The sequence below is a fragment of the Panthera tigris genome, chromosome B1, assembly GCF_018350195.1.
Source record: "Panthera tigris isolate Pti1 chromosome B1, P.tigris_Pti1_mat1.1, whole genome shotgun sequence".
Taxonomy (NCBI): Eukaryota; Metazoa; Chordata; class Mammalia; order Carnivora; family Felidae; genus Panthera; species Panthera tigris.
The window spans coordinates 2,930,002-2,955,032 of NC_056663.1; the positions used below are offsets into that span (position 1 = coordinate 2,930,002).

Here is a 25,031-nt window from a genome sequence, read left to right on the forward strand (position 1 = left end):
GACTTAAGGATGCTTTCATGGAGACAAACCACACAAACTAGGGACTGGCATTGAAGCCGGTGGCCATCCGGCTGAGGTACACCTGATGTGAAATGCTATACAAGTGGATGACACCTGCTTTGGTCAGATCCTCAATCTCTAATACTTGGGACACAGGTCTGCAGACATCCAAAGGGACAAGATAAAAGAAGGGTGGGGAGCCGTGGATGCTTCCAGAAAGTTGGTGGTTTGGTGCTGTAGCGGGGGTGCAGGAGGCACCATGAAAGCTGGCGCATGAGAAGACACGATTTCGATCCAGTGCTGAGTGAATAGGGAGCTGTTTCCTCTGATGGTGTGGCACTACAGTGACACGAGGACATTAATATGCAACAAATACGTTCTGCTTACACACACTCTCTCTGCTAAGACTCCACACACACAGGACCAGGTGGAGCATCACGACCGTGTGTAAGATGGGGCTAAGCTAGGAAACTCGGAACTCGTGAACTTCCCTTCCAGCGATGAGTACAATGTTCCTAAATTCTTATAATTTAGTGCATGAGGTCATACATGGAGTCAAGTCATTTTTTTCTTCAAAACACTTCAGTAGGAGTGACAGATGTGTGGAAACATTCTTTTTGGATGGTACATGATTGTAACATTTCAAGTAACCAGCATCACGTCATTCTGTGGGGACACTGATGTCAAGAACTCATAGAAATGTGTGTTAATTTTCCCGTCTCTCCATAACTTTGGGTTTAGAATAGTTAAGTGAAAATATACTTATATTATACTTATATTTATACTTAGTAAATGCATACTTATATTTACTGTGTATATATATATATATATATATATATATACTTTAATATTATATATATGTATATTTAGTAAGATGAATAGACTTAATCATTCAATGTAACAGAAAAGAATAATCATTAGTTTTGACATCAATGTATGTACAGAATATGCAGAATGATCACTAACCCTAAAGTGTTGTGTGTTTGGGGCGCCTGGGCAGCTCAGTCGGTCAAGCGTCCGACTTCGGCTCAGGTCATGATCTCACAGTAGGTGGGTTCGAACCCCGCATCAGGCTCTGTGCCGACAGCTCGGAGCCTGGAGCCTGCTTCGGATTCTGTGTCTCCCTCTCCCTCTGCCCCTCCCCCAACCATGCTCTGTGTGTCTTTCTCAAAAATAAATAAACTTTGAAAAAATAAAAACTAAAATAAAGTGTTGTCTATTTAATGCATTAGTTACTATATATATATATATATATATATATATTATATATATAGATATCTATATCTATATCTATATCTATATATCTATATCTATATCTATATCTATATCATCTATATCTATATCTATATCTATATCTCTATATCTATAAAACCATGCACAATTTCAAGTTCTCTATATCTATAAAACCATGCACAATTTCAAGTTTGCAGGACTATTTTACATTTCAGGAAGTGTGTGCTCCGTGCTTGACCCAGGTGTGGAAGCATTCTGGAGCACAGCTACACACACCAGAGGCAGACCCCTGGCCAGCTGACAGCAGCACGGCTCGCCTGGCACACGTCTCAGCCTGCTGGGCTGGGCAAAGGCTCAGCCATCCAGACTAAAAGGGAGAAAACCTCTCATGTTCATGAGTCACTCTGCTTACATGGCAGCAAATTAAAAAAAAGCAACTGTAAAAAAGCAGTTTCCTCACATCTCGTCTGACGGGGGCCCTGATGTCCATTTCACAGGCACTTACAAAGAGATGGCCGTCAGCCCAATGGACAAATGCACCTGCTGTTGCAGGGTTTATGCTTCTCAAAGATAAAACAATAATAACTAACATATTCCATTACTCAGGGGCCGCAAATGACCTATAAGAAACAAGACCCAGATTTACCATGGGGCATTTCAGGGCACATTTTCTTTCTTATGTTTATCAAGGCGCCAAGGGGAACCTGTTCACAAGTCCAATTAAAACACAAAAAGCTAGACTAAGCCATGTTCAGTCTTTGCAAAAGAAAATCATAGAGTGGAGCACAGCTGGCCCTAAAGCAGGGGTCTGAATCTAATCTGAAACAATATCTAAACTCCAACGGAGCACCATGATCCCAAAAGGACGGTTTCAATAACCACAGCGAGTTTGCACAACCTTAATGTACAGCCTTCAAACCCCTCCCCAGCAGAATCTACAGTAGCTGAGGTTTGGCGCTAACGGTCGGCCACGACAGAGGCTTCCAGGGCTGGCGAGGACTCCTCCCTCACCTTGCACACGACTGCACAAACCCATCCCGCAAAGTGACGCACCCCGACGTCGAGGAGCAGGAACCCAGCCGGCGTCTACTGGCTGTTTGACAACTTCGTGTAGGCTCACACAGCACATCACCTGCCAGGTCTGCTCCCCCGGTCTGCGCCGGGCACGGGACGAATCAGGGCGGGCTGGGGAGCGCTGGGGGACACTGCGCACGTCTCCGGCACATGCTGCCAGCTGAGGCTCTGAACTGACCTTGTGGCCTGGGCTATTTTCCAAGTCTTGTAACAAACAGACTTCCTTGGAAGCTGGAAATAGATTTGTGCCTCCTACAAAAGTCCTTTTTTCCCTTTAGCTTTAATATGCATTAAATATGTACTTAATTTAATATGCATTAAAAAAGACATATGCATATGATGATTATGTATTTAGATCAAGCGGGAACTGGATTCTTCTTCATCGGCTTTGCTAACATCTTCACTGAAATCCCTTGTAAATGCATCCTGTGGGGCAAGATGGGCCCATTCACACTAGCTGCAAGGCGGAGTCCAGCCTCCAGCAGGGAGGGGCTGGCGGCAGACAGATGGCTTCAGTCCCGACTCTGCCGTGGACCGACCATGCAACCTTGGGGGGTTTTCCACTTTTGGGGGCTCCAGTCCCCATCTGCATGATGCGGATAATGATAGTGCTGCAAAGGTCCACTAAAGGGCTCAGACTGCAGGCATGTAAATGCTCATGACAGGGCCTGGGGCGTAGTGGAAAGTCACAGAGGCCTGATGTACAGCTGGTGTCATGACACAGGGCTCAGCGATATGACGTACGATCAAACAATGTTTGTCAAGGAGCCAAGGGTAACGTATTGTGTGTATTCTACTCTGAAGATGGGGGTGATCAGTAAAGACAACAGAAGCAATTCCGAGACCATGTCCTAAGGGACTAAGTGTATAAGTGTATATGCTCCAAAACATTATATATACGGTATTCTTATATTTATAAACACACACATATGCATTACATATATAAATGCATATGTATATTTAACATAAATATATAAATACACAATCATGTATATTATACACATGTATTTATATGTGTATATAATATATATGGAAATAAACACATATGTATTTATATATGTGTGCACACATGTATATATGTACTATTATACACATATGTGCATATATGTATTATATATAGACGAATGCATACACGTACCCGTATGTTGTACAGACATGGCCTACAGATAACTTACATGTACATAACTTATATATAATCTTAGTTTTTCTATGAGTGGGCTATTTGCAGCTCACATAAAGCCATTTGGTACAATATGACTTTATCCTGTTCTCCCTCTTCTGGAATATATAGGTGTTACATTTAATCACGTAAAGTGCTCATGGCACCTGGCACGCATAGTAGGTCTCTGATAAATTGTTCACGGCAAACTTACTTCACTGACTAATGCCTTTAATCGAAAAAGCAAACCTCTATATTGGGATTAGGACCTGGGATTCGTTTCTCATTAGGCGGTCATCTTAACGGCTTTGATTGCTCCCGTATGCAAAGTCCATCATTTGGTCAAACTATGAAACCCATACGTTAATACCCAGAGCCTCCCTTGTTCTCTTATGCCGTTGGCACGAATCAAATCTTCAACGACCCAAATCCAGTGTCAGTAAATAAGTTAAAATGGAGAGAAAGGAGCCTCAGGCACCTGCTGCAGGGACATGCGGGACTGCACGCAGCAGGCAAACTGAAGCGGTTACTTATCGCAGCCTGCACGTCCGTGAAGCTAACGGCCAGACGAACTGATTTTATTTACCATCTACACGTACTCTTTATCAAAGGCGAAGTGTTTCTCATCTCCTCGGAATCAGGGCTCCGGTCTACACATTCCTGCAGTCAGTAAGGAAACTGAATGGTGTCACATCTACAACGTACACAGAGGAGTCAGTCTCGGGGAGCTCAACAGTAACCAAGCTTTGTGACTCGCGGGTAAAGCTTCGTGCTTACTGTCTGCAGTTTCTGAATTTCAATGAAATTCATCCCTCCCCCTCCAAAAATGAAATAGGTTTTCCAAGTCCCTGAATACCAAGGAACTTAAGTGAAATGTCCATTTCTCCCTTTTGTAAAATCTAATGGACAACAGTGAGGCAAGAAAATACTTGAAAGTTAGAAATAACACTTAAAAAATTCAGCGCTAATTTTCCATTTTATTATAAAAGTTGTATGTATTGTCCGTGTTACTGAAGCAGTCAGTATCAAAAGCTTTAAAATGCAAATCGGCTTTTTTCCCATTTAACAACCATTTCACCGAGCATACTATAACTTCTTTCTACTGGAATCCTCATTTGTATGTAGGAAATAATTTTGTGATTTAATTTTTTATTGTAGCTTGAAAGCAATCGTCCGCCTAGAATATGCACTTTTGAAGCAGAAAAATTCAAATGCATGTATAAATTAGACCACCTTATGTGTGTTATATTATGTTTCACATCGGCACAGAATAGTTCTCTTAAGTGATGTAATATTTGCCTTTGAACAGCCAAAGGCCCCTCATTCCCGACTTTTCTAGAAAGTTTTAGACATAAATTCAGACCACGTCCTTGAAATCATTTGGTTCCACTACAGACAAAAGGTGGCTCCCTGACGCACTGTCAGCGATTTAACGCTTCCCAGGATGAATTACGTGCTGGGTTACAACGGCACCCGCTTCCCGTCTCTGTGCTTAGTTCTCTAACACACAAGGCTTCTGAGACATGAGATTGCTAGTGGCAGAATGGGACGGAAGCAGGGAGCAGGGACTCCCCTTTGTTTCCGGAAACAAACCCCCATTGGCTCCTCTCTACATCTGTGACTCCAGCCAGCGGACCCCACCGATCCCTCTGAGGTTCTTGTCCGTCTGGCGGGATAACAACTGCATACCTCCTGAGAGGTGAGTGAGGCGATGTGTGTAAAGCTCACGGACTCCAGCCTGGAGGGCAGTCGAAGGTCCAGGACTGGCATGAACACCTACACATGCACACACTGAACGTGAGCTGGTCGGTTTCCAAGTCAGACTCGCCGTAATATCTGAGTTTGGTCTACGGGCCGTAAGAGGAGCCTCAGGGACACGCAGGGGGGCGATTCAGGTACAGGCGGCCCTGCATCGGCCTGGTGCTCCGTACGCAGAGCTTGGGGACTTGGTGGGACAAACGTGGCACAGGCGGAAGGGACCTGAGGAGGGCACAGGGAGGTCCGTCTGAGTCCCCACCTACTGGCTGTGGGGAGACGGGAGTGTTCTCAGCCCCCAGGCCCCGCCCGGCTCCTATGGTTTCTCTGCTGTTACCCCACTCTCCGGGCATTTCTCTGAGCTGATGGGGGCGCTCAAATCACCACTCCTCACGCTCGTCCCCACTCGTCAGGAAACCAGTCTGACACTCAGCCTGTCTAGAACAGGCACAGAGCCTTGAGTCCATACTGGACCACGGCACGGGACTTCCCCAGGCAGATCCCGGCAGCGTCACGCCGTTGTGCTTTTATGAGGCCCAAAGCATGTCTGCCAAGCCAGTGTCACCGTATAGCTGGCCCTGGGGCAGCAGGGGCCTCCAGCAAGGCGGTTTCAGTGCCATGGAGTACTCCCCCAGATGTTTTCGTAATGTCTGGTCACGTTCATTTGGTTGCAAACTACAGATTTGGGCTCTCTCCGCTATTTGCCTTTTATTAAATCAGGAAGGTAAGGAAAGCCCTGCCTTCTCCACAGCATTGTTGTTATGACCGAATGACGCAGCACGGACACGCCTGACGCAATCCAATGTCTATAGCTGCCGTTCAAAAGCGCGGTCCCCATTATTACCATTGTGTCCCCAGACCATGCGCTCCTCCCAGCAGAGTGCCACCTCTTTTGTAAAAACCAATCCCAGGCTGAGCATCCATATGATCTCATCTACATCTTTTTTTTAACCTTATTCATTTTTGAGAGACAGAGACAGAGCGTGAGTGGGGGAGGGGCAGAGACAGAGGGAGACACAGAATCCAAAGCAGGCTCTGGGCTCCGAGCCGTTGGAACAGAGCCCGACGTGGGGCTAGAACCCGCGAACCTTGAGACCATGACTTGAGCCGCAGTCCAACTCTTAACCAACGGAGCCACCTTGGCGCCCCTAACCTCATCTACATCTAATCGCTCCCTGCTATGATTGCGTCAGGCTGTGTGTCTGGGGTCCCGTGCATTGGTGCAGACTCCAACAAGGGCAGAGGCCTGTCTCACGGACCTGCCTACGCCAGCAGTCGTAAGCCAGATGTCCTCACAGACCACACATCACAGAGTGCTGGGCGGACGAGCCAGGGTGTGTGCAGCACCTCCTGGTGTGATGACTTTCTTGGGCCCTCGTGCCCACTGTGGGTCTCACACACTTCCTCCACGGGGTCCGAGGCATTTTATCCGCTTCTCTCTTTGTGAAGTGTGCTGCTTCTTTCTTTCTCTACTCCCCAACTAAGGACTTAAAAAGCTAGGTCGTGCCTCTTTCCCTCAGAATGCTGACATAGTTGGCTCTCTGTGTTGGAGTCTTATGATGCCAACCCATTTACTGGCACATACAAAGCACTGGCATCGGCATTCTGTAGTCCAAGCTGTAAAGAGGTGCTAAAAACCTGGGTATGCATAGTTGCTTACGCCAATGAGGGGTGGCCTTGACACTTAAATACGGCCCGTACGCCATCAAAGCTAGTTTTCATTTATGCACAGGGCATTCCGTCCAGCCCATGCTCAGGACGAAGCAACTCAACGTTATAGTGACACACTAAAGGTTCTTGCTCATTGCATCAACCTGTGGTGTAACAGGCACATATGTGAGGCAGCCTCTACGTTCAATCCAAAGGAAACGCCTCATCAGTTAAAACAAAATGTCAAAGAAAATGCCACGGAGACTGTCTGACTGTGATCCCCAATAGGCTGGATTATCTTTAGGGAAAATGATGGCTTCAAAGCTTTCCACACAGCTTTACAGATCATGGAAGTATCTGTCCATCGGGTCATTTTTAGTAAAATCAATTATGTCCCTAGAAATACTTACAACTGAAAACAAGATCAATCTTAGAGGAAACTGCAAAATATTCTTTCAGTTAAGCTTCTAAATTGTTGCATTCATATTAAATACATTTTGAAAAATGTCTCATTTTATATTGTTTTAACCCAATAAAACAAAAGGGAGAAGTCAGTGTGACATTGGCAAAAGAATGGACACACAGGTTGGTGGAGGAGAGTAGGAAATGCAGAAATTGACACCCATGAACACAGTGAACCGATCTTTGGCAAAGGAGCAGAAGGCAATACAAATGGAGCAAAGACGGTCTTTTAGCAAATGGCACCGGGCCACGCAGACATGCGCGTGCCAGGACTTCACACCCATCACAAAAATGACTTTGAAATGGATCAAAGACCCAAATGTAAAGTATAAACCTCTAGAAGTAACATAGGAGAAAATGTAGGGGACCCTTGATTAGGGGGATAACTATTTAAGTCCAACACCACAGGCATGTTCCATGAAAGAAAGAACCAGTAAGTTGTACTCCATCAAAACTGAAAACTTCTGCTCCGTAAAAGACACCATCAAGAGATTGAGAAGAGAAGATGTAGCCTAGGAGGAAATACTTAGGAAGGACATCTCTGATAAAGGACTGTTAGCCGAAATATACAAAGAACTCCTAAAACTCAACAAGAAACATCTTTTTTTTTTTTTAAAAAAAAGAAGGGCAAAAGCTCGAAACATAAACATCACCAAAGAAGGTAGACTAATGGCAAAGAAATACATGAAAACATGTCCCACATCATATGTCACCAGGGAAATGCAAATTAAAACAACAAGGAGGTGGGGTGCCTGGATAGCTCCGACAATTAAGCATCTGATTTCGGCTCAGGTCATGATCTTGTGGTCTGTGGGTTTGAAACCTACACTGGGTTCTGTGCTGTCATAACAGCTCAGAGCCTAGAGCCTGCTTCAGGTTCTGTGTCTTTCTCTCTCTCTCTGCCCCTCTCCCCACCTCAAAAAATAAACATTTAAAAAATTAAAAAACAAAACAAAACACACGTTGTCAGAAAGGCTAAAATCCAGAACACTGACAACAGCAAATGTTGGTGACAACGTAGAGCCACAGGAACTCTCACTCACTGCTGGTGGGAATGCAAAGTGGTGCAGCCCCTTTGGAGAATGGCTTGACAGTCTCTTAGAAAACTAAACATACTCTTCCCCTATGATCAAGCAATCATACTTCTTAGTATTTATTCAAAGGAGTTGAAACTTACGTCCACACAACACCTGCACTTGAATGCTTACAGCAGCTTTATTCATAACAGCCAACACTTGGAGGTAACCAAGGTGCCCTACAGTACATGTGGGAGGGTAAATGAACTCTGGTCCATCCAGAAAAGGAAGGGGCCAGTATTATTTAGCACTAAAAATAAAGGGGCCATCAAGCCATGAAAAGACACAGAAGAACCCTAAATACATGTCAGTAAGTGAAAAAAAAACCTGATATCTGAAAAGGATACATAATGAAAAAGTTCATCTCTATGACCTTCTGGAAAAGGCAAACTGTGGAGACGGGGAAAAAGATCAGTGGTTGCCAACAGTTGAGGGGTGGGGGAATGGGGGTGGATAACAGGTAGAGCACAAAAGATTTTCAGAGCAGTGAAAATGGTCTGTATGGTACCATAATGGTTCGTATTTGTATTTATCCATTTTTCCAAACCCACAGAACATACGATGCCAAGAGTGAACCTTAACCCAAGCTATGAACTTTGGGTGACAATGATGTATCGAAATGGGTTCACCAATTGTAACAAATGAGCCTCTCCATTTTCTCCATTTGTTGGTGAGGAATGTAGATAATCGGGGAAGGATTTACGGGAATCTCTGTACTCTGCTCGATTTTGTTATAAACCTGAAGTTCTTCTAAAAAACGGCCTATTAAAAAAGGATGTGAGAATAAAAATTACATTTACATAATTTACATAGTTGCCTTATCATGCATCATGTCTTTCTCAGACACTCAACAAATTTTAAATGGCTTTGCCTTTAAAACCTAGCATACACTTGACATTTTAAGCACAGCACCCAGAGAACTTACAAAACAAAACAAAACACCAATGCCTGTTTTCCATCCAAGACTAGTTAACTCAAAATCCCTGAGAGTCAGACCTAGACATCAGTAGTTTTTAAAGCTCCCTACACGATTGTCATGTGTACCCAGAGTACAGAACCATTGGCATAATGAAAAGCACATAGGACGTAACTGGAGAGGAGCGACTTCAACTCTAACTCTGCAAACCAGTAGCTTTTATTTCATTGGTAAGGCCGTGTGTGCCCTCCCTTTTCAGAGCTGTCAGGGGATTGAGAGATAAGCTGTTTGAAACATTTGGCACATAGTAGATACTTTACATTGTCAAGCGTTATTAATGACAACCTCTAAGCTATGTGCAAAGTGAGCAGGGTGTTAAACGCCCAGGAAATTGTTATCATCAGTAACCCTAAACATCTAGTGTTACTACCATCTACGGGGTTAAGCTCATTTGAGGAAATAATTTTATTTACGATTGAACGTAAAAACCTACCGATGTATCTTATTTTTCTAGCTTCCTGCACTATTTCTTAATTACAATAAAACAGTACTTTATGAAATAAAAACTAAGAAATATTACTCTTGTCTCATTGACTGTCAGGAAAAGCAATAATTATTTTAAAGGTAAAAATAAATAAATGAAAATGATCACAAGGAGTTTAAGAAGTATGGAGGAAAGTCAACTATGTTCTGTAAACATTTATGCATTTGTAGCTAAGAGTTTAAATAATTTTAACATGACCAAAAATACTGTACTGTGCACAAAAAGAGATCAATAGACTGATTTTATAGTTGAAGATCATGTGAAAACGTTTTTCAAATATCTTCAGAGCAAAAACACTGTATGTGTAGAAATATTATATAACTTTCCATTTTCAGAAATTAGGTAGTTACATTATTTCCTATTTGAGGCTAGTTTTAATATAGCTGCAATGAAAGTTTTGCTGTAAATTGTGTGTGTGTGTGTGTGTGTGTGTGTGTGTATGAACTTTGGCTCTGTTTATGGAGTTAATTACTATTTTTTAAGACTACAGCTCTAGAATGGGCCCAAACTTTTGACCCTCTTAAGAATATTATTATATACCATAAGTCGCTTTCCAGAAAACTTACTGCACTTTGCAAATCAGTGACTCATTTATTGAGCACCGACGTATTACGTAGAGTGGGTGATCCACAAAGAAGCCGGGCATTGCCTTTAACATGAAGGGATTTACAAAGAGGTGGGGGGTGAATCGGAAAGTCATGCTGACTTCTGCCTTCGTGTTTTGTGCGGAGACCCACTGCTAGACGGCGCGTCTCTACACCCTCTCGAATTCACCTACCCACGTGGAAAGAGACAGCCTAGTGAAGGTTTGCTGTAAACATCAGAGGGTCTAGATCCTGATGGAACCAACGTGATTCTCTGCAAGCAACTTTTCAGAATCAGAGCTGACTTTACATACATGGTTGGGATATTTTACGCGGAATAAGTTGGTTTTAATCTTAGCACAACGCCAGAGACCAAGCCCTCACGTGCTGTGGAGAGGGTCTCTGCACACTTTGGAATCTGGAGTTCTCCTAACGGTGAATCTTGCTTCTAATTAAATCTGCCAAGACATGTGAAGGCACTTAACACTCACGTGTACACGCAGGAGGCTTCCCCGTGTTATTCCACAGTCCATCTTCCCGACATACGGCCGCTGCTTGTTGGCCTGCTTCCAGCTTAAAGCCCTCATTACATTCATAGATCACTTTACTATCCAGAGTGAACTCGTTGCCCGTAAAGGAACCATTTCCCGGGGACTCAGGGATTCCACAGGACACAGCTGGAAAGAAATGGCACAAATGGGGAGTTATTCTTACAAGACTTTATGATATTGGCTCTGTTTCTATTTTTATCTCTAGCACATATACAAATGGTAAGATATTTATATTTCTTTTCTTTACGTTTATTTATTTTTGAGAGACAGAGACAGAGCATGAGCAGAGGAGGGGTAAAGAGGGAGGGAGACACAGAATCCAAAGCAGGATCCAGGATCCAGGCTCTGTCAGCACAGAGCCCAACGTGGTGCTCCAACTCACAAACTGTGAGATCATGACCTGAGCGGAAGTCGGACGCTCAACCGACTGAGCCACCCAGGTGCCCCTGAACTCTGTCATACGCTTTAAACACACTGAGATGTTTTCATCACATGGTCGGGCTCAGGATTGCGCAGTATCGTGCTTCTTACATCATTTAATATTGGAAAGAAAGGATAAAATGGTATCTTTCCCATCACAAAGTTTACCGACGCATTGGTGCTGAGATTTCACAGGGATCAGAACTGATCCCCAGTCTGGCCTCCCTCACCCCCCACGACTGGGTTTTCCTCGAAGCGCCATCAAGTTCTGATGAGAGGCAAATCACTTAGCCGACATCCTCAATGCGTCCACAAGCACAGTATCTGTTATCTTATGAATTATCTCTCAGAAAACAGGGTCTGAGGAACCGAAATACTGGAGGAGAAAGGGAGATTGCCTTGAGCAGAACAGCTCAGTCCTCCAGGCGCTGAGCAGGCCCGCTTTCGGTATAAAGCCGGCAAGAAAGCAGTACGAAGGAAGCAGGCATTTTTTTTTAATGTTTCTTTATTTTTGAGAGAGACAGAGACAGAGAGAGAGGGAGACCCAGAATCCGAAGCAGGCTCCAGGCTCTGAGCTGTCAGCACAGAGCCTGACGCGGGGCTCGAACTCACGAACTGTGAGATCGTGACCTGAGCCGAAGTCAGACACTTAAAAGACTGAACCATCCAGGTGCCCAAGGAACAGACATTTTTTTTTTCAATATATGAAAATTATTTTCAAAATGGTTTCCATACAACACCCAGTGGTCATCCCAAAAGGTGCCCTCCTCAATACCCATCACCCACCCTCCCCTCCCTCCCACCCCCCATCAACCCTCAGTTTGTTCTCAGTTTTTAAGAGTCTCTCATGCTTTGGCTCTCTCCCACTCTAACCTCTTTTTTTTTTTTTCCTTCCCCTCCCCCATGGGTTTCTGTCAAGTTTCTCAGGATCCACATAAGAGTGAAAACATATGGTATCTTTCTTTCTCTGTATAGCTTATGTCACTTAGCATCACACTCTCCAGAGGAACAGGAATTTTTTAACAAACAAGAAAGATGAAGAGAGTGTTTAGTATAAATATTTCCTTCTTTAATTTACTAGCTCTGATCCAGACTCATCTACTACGAGACAGAAACCAAACAAACAGACAAAAAATACCTCTCATGTGAAATGACTGTAAGTTACAACAAGGACACAAAGTAGGAAAGCAGGACAGAGGGATCAACAGTAATTCCCAAGGATCTACACCCAATTCGGGTGCATTTGTCAAAGAAACGTTTTGCAATAACTACAGTAATGGCCTTCCTTTACTCGGTCAATATTTAAGGTATTATTCACCTCATGGGTTTTAAATTGGGGAAGTTTAAAACTTTTCCCACATTGATTCCAATGAGAAACTACGTGTAGCATGTTAGAGCTGGAAAGACAGACTGAAAGAGCTTACATAAACTTATCAATTTACGGATAAGGGAAACTGAGGGTCAGAAAGGTAAAAGGACTTGCTTAGGCTATCAGAGAGACTGTGTAAAACCTCAGGCCGCAGAGCAGACTGGTGACACCCAGCTGAGACCACCTGCTGTTCCACGAAAGCCCCAGGGAGGAGCACACTGAGCTACACTGGTTCCGAGTCTTTTCGTTGCCATTTTGTTCTTTTCTCCTTAGCACAATTCGTGAATCAATGCGATGGAAAATGGTCAGAGAAGGTAAAACATTTTTTAATGTAGTGGGTGATAAAAATCAAGTTTCTGGGAAGTCCAAGCACTCAAATTTCTCTTGTGCTTAATTTTATAATCTGCTATTTAACATCTATATGAAAAATACATATGAAAAAAATTACATGATATACATATGAAGCATACTATAGTAAAGATTTGCAGTAGCCAGGGGATAAAAAAATCTTAGACATATAGACATCATTTTTTTTTTTTACAGGGGAAACTTTATTTTTTTAAATTTTTTATATTAAATATAATTTATTGTCAAATTGGTTTCAATACAACACCCAGTGCTTATCCCAACAGGTGCCCTCCTCAATGCCCATCACCCACTTTCCCCTTTCCCCCACCCCCCATCAACCCCAGTTTGTTCTCAGTATTTAAGAGTCTCTAATGGTTTGCCTCGCTCCCTCTCTGTTTGTAACTCCCCCCCCCACCCCTCCTCCCTGGTCTTCTAAGTTTCTCAGGATCCACGTAAGAGTGAAAACATATGGTATCTGTCTTTCTCTGCCTGACTTATTTCCCTAAGCATAACACCCTCCAGTTCCATCCACTTTGCTGCAAATGGCAGGATTTCATTCTTTCTCACTGCCAAGTAGTATTCCATTGTGTATACAAACCACATCTACTTTATCCATTCCTCAGTGGATGGACATTTAGGCTCTTTCCACAATTTGGCTAATGTTGAAAGTGCTGCTATAAACATTGGGGTACAAGTGCCCCTAGGCATCAGCACTCCTGTATCCCTTGGGTAAATTCCTAGCAGTGCTATTGCTGGGTCATAGGGTACAGCCGCTCTGGAAAACAGTGTGGAGGTTCCTCTAAACACATACAGACATCATTTTGAACAAAGCATTCCAAATAACATCTGGCTTTCCAAAGCCATTGCTTTACTGAGGCAATGTATCCATCATTTGCAAAATGTTCATCTTAATTTCTTGAAGGCAGTGAATGCCCCTTGTGACTGGATCTCTCAGGGTCAACAATCTGTTTCCTCACCAATTCCTCTCAGGAGTCACTCAAGTAATCATTGGCTCATTCTCACAAACCTTAATGTCCCTGCCGCTAGCTGAAGCGTGCCCAGGGCCCAGTTCCCTTCTGGCTCTCATTTGGGATGAGAAGCCAACGAAATGACATTTCTCTGGCAGACGAAATGAGAAAGAGGACATTATACAAACACCCAAGAAACCCTACCTTCAAGGGATTCATACCCCGGAGGCCCAAAGAGAAAAGGTATCTAACTACTTATGTTAAATCTGGAAGCTTATTTCACGCGTGAACCCTGATACTGGGGACTTCAGAAGACCCACTTTTTGTCATCTGATCAGCCACTGGGAATCTGTTTTTGGCTTTGAGCTACCGGTTTTAACAACTCTGTAGAGTGTCTTAACAACAGGTTGTTTGGCGGGGCTTAAAATAAAGGTTGGCGATCAATCAGCCACGAAATTCTAACACTTCTGATTCAATGAAGGTTGGTGATATCCTTACAGACTCCCTTAAAAGGGAGACTCCTGCTAATGTCTAGTATGGGGTCATCTATTCATTCCTTCCAAAATTTTTGCATGATTACTATGTGACAGATATTGTTTTGATCACTTTTTAAACGTTAATGAGTAAAATGTATGTGACTTTCAAAATATTCATTATGTTCTTCCTTTTATTATAGCTGAAGAGAATACATTGTCTTAGTATTTTTTCATTGTACTAATATAGCATTATATTTCCCAACAATCTAGGCAAATGAGCACATACTCAGCCCATAAATTTATCTTCTGTGGAAGAGCACGGACTTTAAAGTCAGACTTCTCGATCAGTTCTTGTCCCTGACATTTGTCAGCTCTATGATTTCAGGTCAGTGACAATGAATGTCCGGTTTGCAGGTTAATAATGGCCACCTCAAAGGCAACTGTAAGGAGTCAACGAAATAATGGACACAGAACAAAGAGCACTAGCTTGATACAACGTAAGTATTCAATACTCAAGAAAACATTGTGGGGCCCCTGGGTGGCTCAGCTAGTTAAGGTCTGGCTCCTGATCTCGGCTCAAGTCATGATCTCACATTTCATGGGATTGAGCCTCACAGCAGGCTCTGCACTGAGAGTGGGGACCCTGCTTGGGATTCTCTCTCTCTCCCTCTCTCTCTGCCCCTCTTCCACTCTCTCTCTCTCCGTCTTCAAAATAAATTTTAAAAAGTGACTTGCAAAGAGAGCAAAGAGGAAACTGGTAGTAAATCAGCTTCTTTCTACTACATGTCTCATGAGACATTTAACATTTTGGTTTCGAATATATAAATGGAAGGGCTGCTGTGCCCAGGGTCATACTCTTTTATGAATCGAACCTTTCATGGGATTTTTTTCTTTACATATTTAAGACCAAACAGTAGTTGTCATTCCTGTCTTTGGAGGTTTACACCTCTCCGATTTTTTTCCCATTTTCCATTTCCCATGATTGCTTGCTATAACTGACAATCCCTCCTTTTCTTTCTGCTACCCATCGAATTTCAACTCCGTACAATTTGCGTTCCTTTTTTTTTTTTTTTCTTTCTCCATTTTTTATTCCCTTCAAAGAGTTCTTGGGCTGTGACTCTCACCTTAGGCTTGTGATCCTCATATCTTGACAGCCACTCAGTCCACGTGGTGTTGTCACCTGCTGTCCAGCTGAACGATGCCCACATCTCAAGCTTAATATGTATAAACCCTGAGGTTGTCATCAGACCTTCACCGTAGCTACTACCCTCACAGACTTTCTCCCAGTTAAGTCCAGTTAGAATTTTCCAGTCACTTCTTGTTTACACGGCCCGGATTTGGTTGGTGACCACGCGGTGCCTGCTTATTTGAGCATCTGCTTCACACTCTACTGGTATCCTAGCTCACATACCCAGTATCTCAAAACAGAATGTCTACCTTTTCATTATCTGTTGGGAGGGTTGTTTTTTTTTTGTTGTTGTTGTTTTTTTTTACCTTTTCATTATCTGAACCCTACTCATAAGGCTAAGGCAAACCCAGAGAGAGATCAATCACCCAGTAAAGCCTGGAACGAAAATAGTATCCTGCAGTAGGGATGCCTATGGACTGGTTAAAGTAAGAGGTATATTTAAGTAATAAGGTCTGAAACGGGACATGAAGGCAGTCTGATAGGTACCAAGTTTATAACCAAAGACCAAGTTGGACATCAGCAGTATAAACAAAAGAACTGCATATAAGCTCAGGAACTGGAAGAATGGAGAGCCCATGAAATGCTCTGCAAAGAATGGGATGTGCTAAGAGGTACAGAAGAAGACTTGCTTTGCAAGAGAGCAATGCCAATCCTTCCCACATTCTGCCGAAGGCATAATGAAGAACAAGGCAGCCACACAGCCAATGCCTCAAATGACCGTGGATTTCCACGGGGTCAAAAGTATACAATGTAAGCATGGAAGAATTTTCTATTAATTAAAATGTGTGTATGTGTGTGTAACTTTAAATACATACACATATAAATATTAATTACAGATTGTAATAGAATATCCCAATTGCCATCTAGAATTTGGTTCTGCTCTATAATATCAGGGCTTGCATTTGTTTTGCGTTAATAATCATGTTGGGCCAAGTAACAGTGACTTTGTTACAGTGTAATAAAAGTATCAGAGACCGATAATATAGAAATCACGTCACTTATTATTCACTACATAACTATTAGATAAAAGCCTTCGAACAATATTTTTGCTGACTACAGAATTCTGGGCGGTATTCTTTTCAGCCCTTTGAAACATGCTGTTCTACTTCCTTCTACCCACCAGGGTTTCTGATGAGAAATCTACCACCACTTGAATCCTTATCTCCCGGTAGGTGATCCATTGTTTCTGCTTGGCTACTTTCAAGATTTGTTTCCTCCGCCTTTGCTCTCAGACGTTCAACTATGGTGTGCTCTGGTGTGCATTTCTTTGGGTTTCTGGTATTCAGGGCTCACTTAGCATTTTTACAAATTTTGCCAAACTTGGGAGTCTTTCAGCCAGATCTCCTCAAGCACTTTTTCAGCCTCTCCCATCTTTCTGCTCATCTCCTGGGACCCTGAGGACACACGTGTCCAGTCATGTTGCAGTCCCACGGTCTGCGAGGCTCAGTTTACTTCTTTGTAAGCATATTTTCTCTCTGTTTTTCAAAGTGGCTACTTTTTATCATTCTATCTTCAATTCAGAGGAGAGAGGTCCTTTCCCATCATCTCCTTTCTGCTGTTGAGTCCATCTACTGAGTTCTTTTGTTTGTTCGTTTCAGTTATTGTATTTTTTAGTTCTAATCATTCCATTTGGTTATTCTTTGCATCTTCTATTTCTTTGCTGGGCCTTCCTATTTTTTTTTAACTGTTTATTACCAAATGCATATATCGTATGCATAATATAATAAAATGCTCATATGCATTTTAATTGTTGGTGATGGCTGTTTTAGAATCTTAGAGCATTCCAGCAACCGCGTCATCTAGACATTGGCTTCTGTTGATTGTCTCATCTCATTTAGGTTGATATCTTCCCATTTCTTGGTATGACAGGTGATATGGCATTAACACCTGGACATTTTGGGCATTATGTCCTAAGACTGGCTCTGTTTTCCTAAGGCTTACCTAACATCACTCTAGTAAGCAAAGGGAGGTCCCACCTCCTCACCTCCAGGTGGAGGTAGAATTCTGGGTTAGTGGGGTCCTCGCTGGGCGAGGTGGCGATTCCAGCTGGCCTGCAAGTCCCCACTAGTGCCTTGCTGGCCGGGACAGTAGGAGGTGTTTCTTATGGATCCTCCTGTGGCCTCCGCTGACATGGAGAGGAATGGCTTTGTCACAGTTGAGGAATGGAGACATTTCTGACTCTCAAATATGTGTCCTCTGATACCATCCCAGCAAGGGGGGGTTAGGGGAAGATCATCACCACCACCTGGAGTGAGGTCCAATTTCCTACCTGGTGTCACTGATGTTTCTTCCAAGGCCTCCTTGGACACCACCCCGTAGGGGAGAGTTGGGCCATCTTAGACAGCCTGGAAAAGATCTCCACTCGGTCTTTGCAATCAGTGGTTGGGTATAATCACAGGTTTTCCCATAAGGTTTAGATGAAGAATGATTATTGACTAAATATTTCCTTTCTTGTCTGGGCCATCCCTTCTCTGTTATTTCGGCAGGGAGAACAGACTTTTCTTGGTTGTTGTTGTTGTTGTTGTTGTTGTTGTTATCGTTATTATTATTATTGTTATTTTGCCTGTGCCCATTGGTATTTCAAGATAACCAGTTTCTTCCTCATGCAGTTAGGACTTTGAGGCAGTAAAGAGAGCCTAAGAATCTCACCACTGGGTCATTCCTTCCATTCTGAGGTCCTAAGTCATTCTACCATCTTCTCTGTATCTTACAGAGTTCTCTTATAATTGTTTTTTATATAATTTTCAGGGATTTTAGTTGTACTTAGGACGGAAAACAGAAGAAAGAACATCTACTTCATCTTCCTAGAGTGAAAGCTGGAATATCTTTTAAACAATCTTGTTCTGGGGTGCCTGGGGGCTCAGTGGGTTAAGTGTCTGACTTCGGCTCAGGTCATTATCTCTTCAGTTCGTGAGTTCAAGCCCCTCATCAGGCTCTGTGCTGACAGCTCAGAGCCTGGAGCCTGCTTCAGATTCTGTGTCTCCCTCTCTCTCAGCCCCTCCCCTGCTCATGCTCTGTGTCTCAAAAATAAACAAACATGAACAAACAATAAAGACAACAACAAAAACAACAATCTTGTTCTGAGGCTGAACAAGAAAGGGCTCTGTGATAGACTGGTGATGTCTGCCAAGGCAAAAAAGTTAAGAATCCTGCAGACCACAGGCCCTGCAAATCTGACCACTTTAGCACTTGTTGTCTGTCCCACCCACATGCCTACCTCTTACCTGAATAGTGCCCATATACCCTCTTCCTAAAGGTGTAAAAATCCTTCAAGTGCAGAATATCCACACATGTTTTTCACCCTTCCCACTGCCTTGAATATCAGAGCTCTCAATAAATATATGTTAACTTTGTTTATTTATTTATGGGAAATGGAAAAAAAATATTACACTAACAAAGGTATAACTTGAAAGTTTTTCAAAAATTACCAGGGCCCTGAATTTCAGTATGTGGATTTACTAAGTTTACAATTTGAACAACCAGTAAGAAAGTTTTCACTTTAGTTTAAGTACTATATTTTAATTTTCAATATTTTAAATGAACACATGATTTTGATAAAAATTATAGATTTTAAAATTTAACATCTGTAACTATACATGAAATATTATATAGGTATTTTTGTGATTTTCAAGGATTTGCAGAGTTTTAACTATGATTTTCTCTAGAATCATTGATAGAGATACTTATAATAGAGTTATATTTGGATGAAGAATTATCTGATGATTTCTATGTGTTTTTCTAAACACTTGTATGCATGCCATAATAACATATCTAGTTTTTCAGACACATATTCATATAAATTATATCTGTAGAATTCTAAATCCTTAATTTTGTTAAAGTTCTAAATAAACGCAGTCATGTTTTGCAATGAATTTCAGGTTATTCCAAATGGCCATTTTGTTAGTGACAAGTGTTACATATTCTCTCAAGAAGAAATGTCCCACAATTTGATAGTATTTAACTTTATCTAACTTGAACATTACTGTATTTCTGTGAGGTATATAAGACAAATGTAATAGTTCTTAATTTATTTTGTGTACTGGCGAAGGGATAGGGTTTTTGGAGAAACAGATCTGGGGATCAGTAATGGTGCCCCTTGACACATTTGGTGGAGTGGGTAATTTTGATTCTGTTCAAATACATCTATAGAAATATCTAACATTGTTCAATTGGAGCATCTGACACATTTCTAACATATATTTCATACATCCTGCCAATCAAAGAATAAGAACAACTTGTTCCTTCACTCACTTGACAATATTATCTACTACGTGCCAGAATGGGTATGAAGCATAGTCCAAACGGTAATGAATAAAACTGAGCTTTTCCTTTCCCTCTTGAACCTTACAGTTTATTAGGCAGGTTCTAGTAGTACTGGATGAGACAAATAGGCTTAGAAACAAATCTACATCATGGATTGTAAAAGCTGTCCTTAGTGTCACAAAGAGACAGAACAAGGTGCTGAAAGAAAGAACAAATGAGGAATGTTATTTAAATTAAGACAGAAAGGCTTCAGTCAAGGCTTCAGTATTGAAGCCCCAGGCCTCAAGTCCTGGAAAGCACCTTTATGCAGAGAAGGAGGCCCCGCCTGAGGCAGGAAAACACTGATCAAAGGTCACTGTGACTGTGAAGGGTGAGCCACCTAAAGTAAAGATTGAGAGATCTTTAGAGGAGGTGTTATTCAGAACTGTGGCAAAGAGTCTGCATTTTATGTTGCAGACTTCAGAGGATTTCAAACGGGCAGTCACACAAACTCATTGAAACCACTGCCTGCAGGATGAATTGCGAAATGGACACAGTGAAGCTGGTGCAGGAAGGCCATTCTGGAGGTCCCTGGGAGAGGTGAAGGTGGATTGGAAGGGGGCACAAAGAGGTCAGAAAGGTTCGGAACAAGTGGCCCCAAAAGGTGTCACTGTGGCATGTGGATATGTTGAGCTGAAGGCAATCAAGGCCCTGTAGGCTCAAGAGAAGCATCTCACCTTCCCTTCACTACCTAGAAGAATTTAAACTGGGGGTCTTTTCCCAGAATGACAGTTTTTACCAGACATGAATTTTATCTAGGTGACTAACCCATCCATATGACAAGGCCAAGATCTAACTACCAAACATCCGCTCTTGTACTTATTGACCTGGAAATTGCCCTCCTCCCACCTGAAGCCCCAGGGCCCCAGCCCATTCCTTAGCTCAGGATGGCATGGACACCATGTTACCTTTCTGTCTTTGACCCTCATGTATGTGGGGTCCTTGTATGTATGAAATGAGATTTGATTTGTTTTCCCTGTTCATCTGTTTCATGTCAATTCAATTTTTAGATCAGCTACAGGAACTGTGAAGAGCAGAGGAAATTTTCTCCCTCCCACCCCGACAAAGTGAATGGACTGGGACACACTCAGAAGCTAGAATCAGAAGGGCTTGATGGTTGCAGGCAGAGACTCAGGTAGGGGCAAGAAAGAGAAGTCCATTAAGCAACCGGCTGGACTAGAGTCTCATTTTCTGAGACAGGATAAAGAGTTCTGTCTTGGCATTGAAACCCAGAGGTGAAAAAATGTTTCAGTGGGGCAGTTGGCCTGGACTACATCTGGAGTTCAAAAGAAAGAATGGGGGACAAGCATAGAGAAAGAGGTATTTCTAGTATCTATTGGCTCTCTCCATAACATACCCCCTGAATCACTCTAGACTCAGTTCTGTCCATAGTCTGCATGGCTAGACTATAAACTGAACATGGTATCCTATAATCTATAAGCAACTTTTAAGGAATAACAAATTCTTCCACTCAGTCTTTCTGGTGAAAAGACTTATCACTGTTTATTTATTGATTCATAATTTATTAAAACATGTACCATGGAAATAATTTGTTGGAAGAATAACACATATCAGCACATTACAGATGCAGACTTTCTAAAAGAAGACACAGATAGCTTTCCTCAGATATCTGGGGAATTGATTTCTCCCATAACAATATCTTCATAAATATATATGTTAGGTTCTACCTTAAAGTTTTATAAGTTTGATTAAAAGTACATATATTTTAAATTATATATATATATATATATATTCTCTTCCCATGAGTTATTTAATTTGAATGATAAAATTATCACGTAATTTGGGGAAGGCAAAAGGTATTATTCCCGTTGTATAGATAATGGTTCTAAACTCAAAGTTAAGCAACTGTACATAACCCTGGTAGTTAGTGGGGAAATGACACCAGATAGGTAAATAAATGCCTCATTTTGCTTGAAAAAGAGACAAGGAGCCCTTAGTTATCCCATGACTAGTTGGCATTCCAATATAACTTGTAACTGGAATTTTCAAAAGGACTTCTTTTGTTACATCGGAAAAGATAGATTTCAGGTTGCCCATCATGTCAGTGTCCTTCCCAATATGATATCAACGGAAATAAATGCAAAGAATTCAGAAGGACAGAAAATTATTGAATGAATGTTATGATTCTTTCTAAAACAAGAGTTTCCTGCTAGTAATTTAATTCTATTTCAAATAGTGGAAAATATCCTTGAGATGTATGGACACAAAATTCCTATTTTTTTCCCTCATTCTTCGAGCAGAACCTTAGCTACGCAGTTGAAATTAAAACAGAGTGAATTGATCATTTAAAGTCATTTTCTTCCTGAATGTCATAGGTGTTTAGCACAACTGACCAGAGTCCTACTTTTCCTTTACAAGAAGAAGATCCCTTAAGAAATAAAACTTAACGTGACATCTAAACCCAGAACGTGTTGTAGGGGAAACACTCCCTGCAGAGATGCAAGGTCGGAGCGATGGTGTCCCCACTTATATTAGCGCTTTAAGTGGCCATTACTTTCTGCTCTGAAATCCGTTGCATTTGGCAAATACTTTACTGGTTATTCTGTCTTGGCTTAAGAACCCTCACCTGGAAACGAAGTCTCTCGAGGTCATGTCTGTGGCCTCGTCTCTAAAAGTCTGTAATTCTATCACAAAGCTTCCTCAGCGCATTCGAGAGAAATGTCCCTGCCACTTCATCCACCTCCTCCTGCTACCTACACTGTTGTATGGTGTCTCTTCCCAAATTACCACACCATAAATATGGAAGATGAGAGTAAAGGTGCGACTTGAACTCCCTCACACAGGCGCACCGAGGAATCTGGCCGGGAGCACTCCAAGCAGGGTAGAGCAGAACGCATGTCCTCTGACTCCCGACCCTCCACTACTTTACTTGTAAGAAGTCAACATACAATTATTTTGTTTAGCAAAGAATTTAAAACACGGTTAAGTGTCTGCGTGGCTGTTAATAGTTTCTGTAATCTTGTACTGGGGTCCAGTTCTCCACTTGAGATGGTCAAGCATCTCACCAGGTTTCCCGTGAGTAAACTTTAATTTGTTGTTTGGCCACAATCCTCAACCTACGGACATTCCGATCATCACTCAAGCAAACACATGATGACTTTTTCATGACAGGCTTGATGAGGACCACCAGTAGGAAATGCCATTTGAGTACATTACAGCTCGAGAGTGTGTCTTTGTAATAAACCCACGACTACCCCAGCAATGTCGTCAGGACCTCCCACATGACTCACACCAGCCAGAGACAGGGCTGGATTTAATCAGTGAGCCTTGTGTGGCTTTGCTGTTGGATGAGAGGACGTCACATCCTCAGCTATATGAATTTACAGGCACAAATGCTGCAAGCTGGCCAACAAGCATTTTGAATTTGATTAACAGAGATTTATGTAATCTTCTCTTTCTCCATAACTTGTTCCATCCAGCCAGGGACTCTAAGTAGTGATATAGGTGATGCACAAAATGAATGAATTAATTCACATTTAAAACAATATATAACAAGGGGTAAAATATGGTTCAAGAGTTTCTGTATCAAAAAGTATATATCAGCATTGCCAATATCTTCTAAATTAACTGTCACCACCATTCGCGGTGTGTTGAAAAATGTAACACAATGATTGTAAGTGATTGTAGGGAGAGGACAGCACTCTTCCACTATTAACTTCTATTTCAGGCAATAAGCCCAGGAAAACCATTCAGTGCAAGCTGAGCATTGCTAGGTGTGAGGCCATATTTTTTGGAACCCAAAGCAAATCTAGGTATCCTGTGTCACGTGAGCTGTTCCTTTGTTTCACGCCCAACATCCAAATGTGAGCACTGGTGTGGGAAAATGATCACAAGTGCACATACATGTGAGAAGTAAAGGTCTGTGTAATGATCACATTGATTTCTCTTTAAAAATCTACAGGAAAAAGGATGGAATATTTGAAAAACACATGGATTCAGAGATGGAGAAGTCTGAGTTGGTTATTTATTTGTTTATGACTTAGAAAACTGGGGGCTCCTGGGTGGCTCAGTCGGTTCAGGGTCCGAGTTTGGCTCAGGTCATGATCTCACGGTTCGTGATTTTGAGCCCTGCATTGGGCTCTGTGCTGACAGCGGCTGGAACCTGCTTTGGATACTGTGTCTCCCTCTCTCTCTGCCCCTCCCCTGTTCACACACACTCTCTCTCTCTCAAAAATAAACATTAAAAAAATTTAGGAAACTTACTTAATTTATGTAAGCCTTTTTGATTCCTTATCTGTGAAATAAGAATCATCCTATGTCCTCATCAGGGTGACCTCGGCAGGACATACAATCAAATGCACATAGCAAAACACTGGGAGCACATTAGACTCTAAGCAAATGGTAAGTTTCATTAGTTTAAATCTTTCTTCAGATTTAACATAAAGGAAAGCCTTCTTCAACTCTTTAGAGTTGATGAAAAATGAAATAGGCGTGGAAGGATGTTTCCTGCCATCATGGGTATGGAGGAAACATGTGATGATTAATCTCTCACACCCCGTGTGCCCCCACCAACAGAGATTAGGCGGTACTTGGCTGAAAGTGGCCACGTAAGAGCTACCAGTGTCTCCTCAAGAGCCAAAGCAGGGTTCAGGCTCAGGAGAACTAGTCGAGATCCAGATACACTAAAAGCACTGGGCCAGGACAAGCTTGATCGCGAGCACAGAGAGATGGTAGAGATAGACCATATTACGGAGAAATCTCTAACTTCAAACAACATCATCTCCTTTATTAGTATAATATCCACTCCTGAGGCATCATCCACTCCTGAGGACCCAAACAGAACAAAATGGCAGTGGAAGGGTGAATTTGCTCGTTTTGTCTGAGCCAGAACATCCCCCTTTTGCCCTTGGAGAGGGGCTCTCCTGGTTCTTGGGCCTTTGGATTCTGTCTGGGAGTTAACCACCACTGACCCCACTCCGGTCGGCACTGGATTC

At 42.3% G+C, this 25,031-nt stretch overlaps 1 protein-coding gene across 1 annotated transcript in view; it reads right to left on the minus strand.

The window, feature by feature from the left end:
* The window catches only part of CSMD1 (CUB and Sushi multiple domains 1), a 669,247-nt gene that overhangs the window by 85,495 nt on the left and 558,721 nt on the right, over positions 1 to 25,031 (minus strand). The window contains exon 45 of the mRNA XM_042982757.1: positions 10,945 to 11,130. Within this exon, the coding sequence (XP_042838691.1) occupies positions 10,945 to 11,130 (186 nt within the window). The remainder of the gene's footprint in view (positions 1 to 10,944; positions 11,131 to 25,031) is intronic.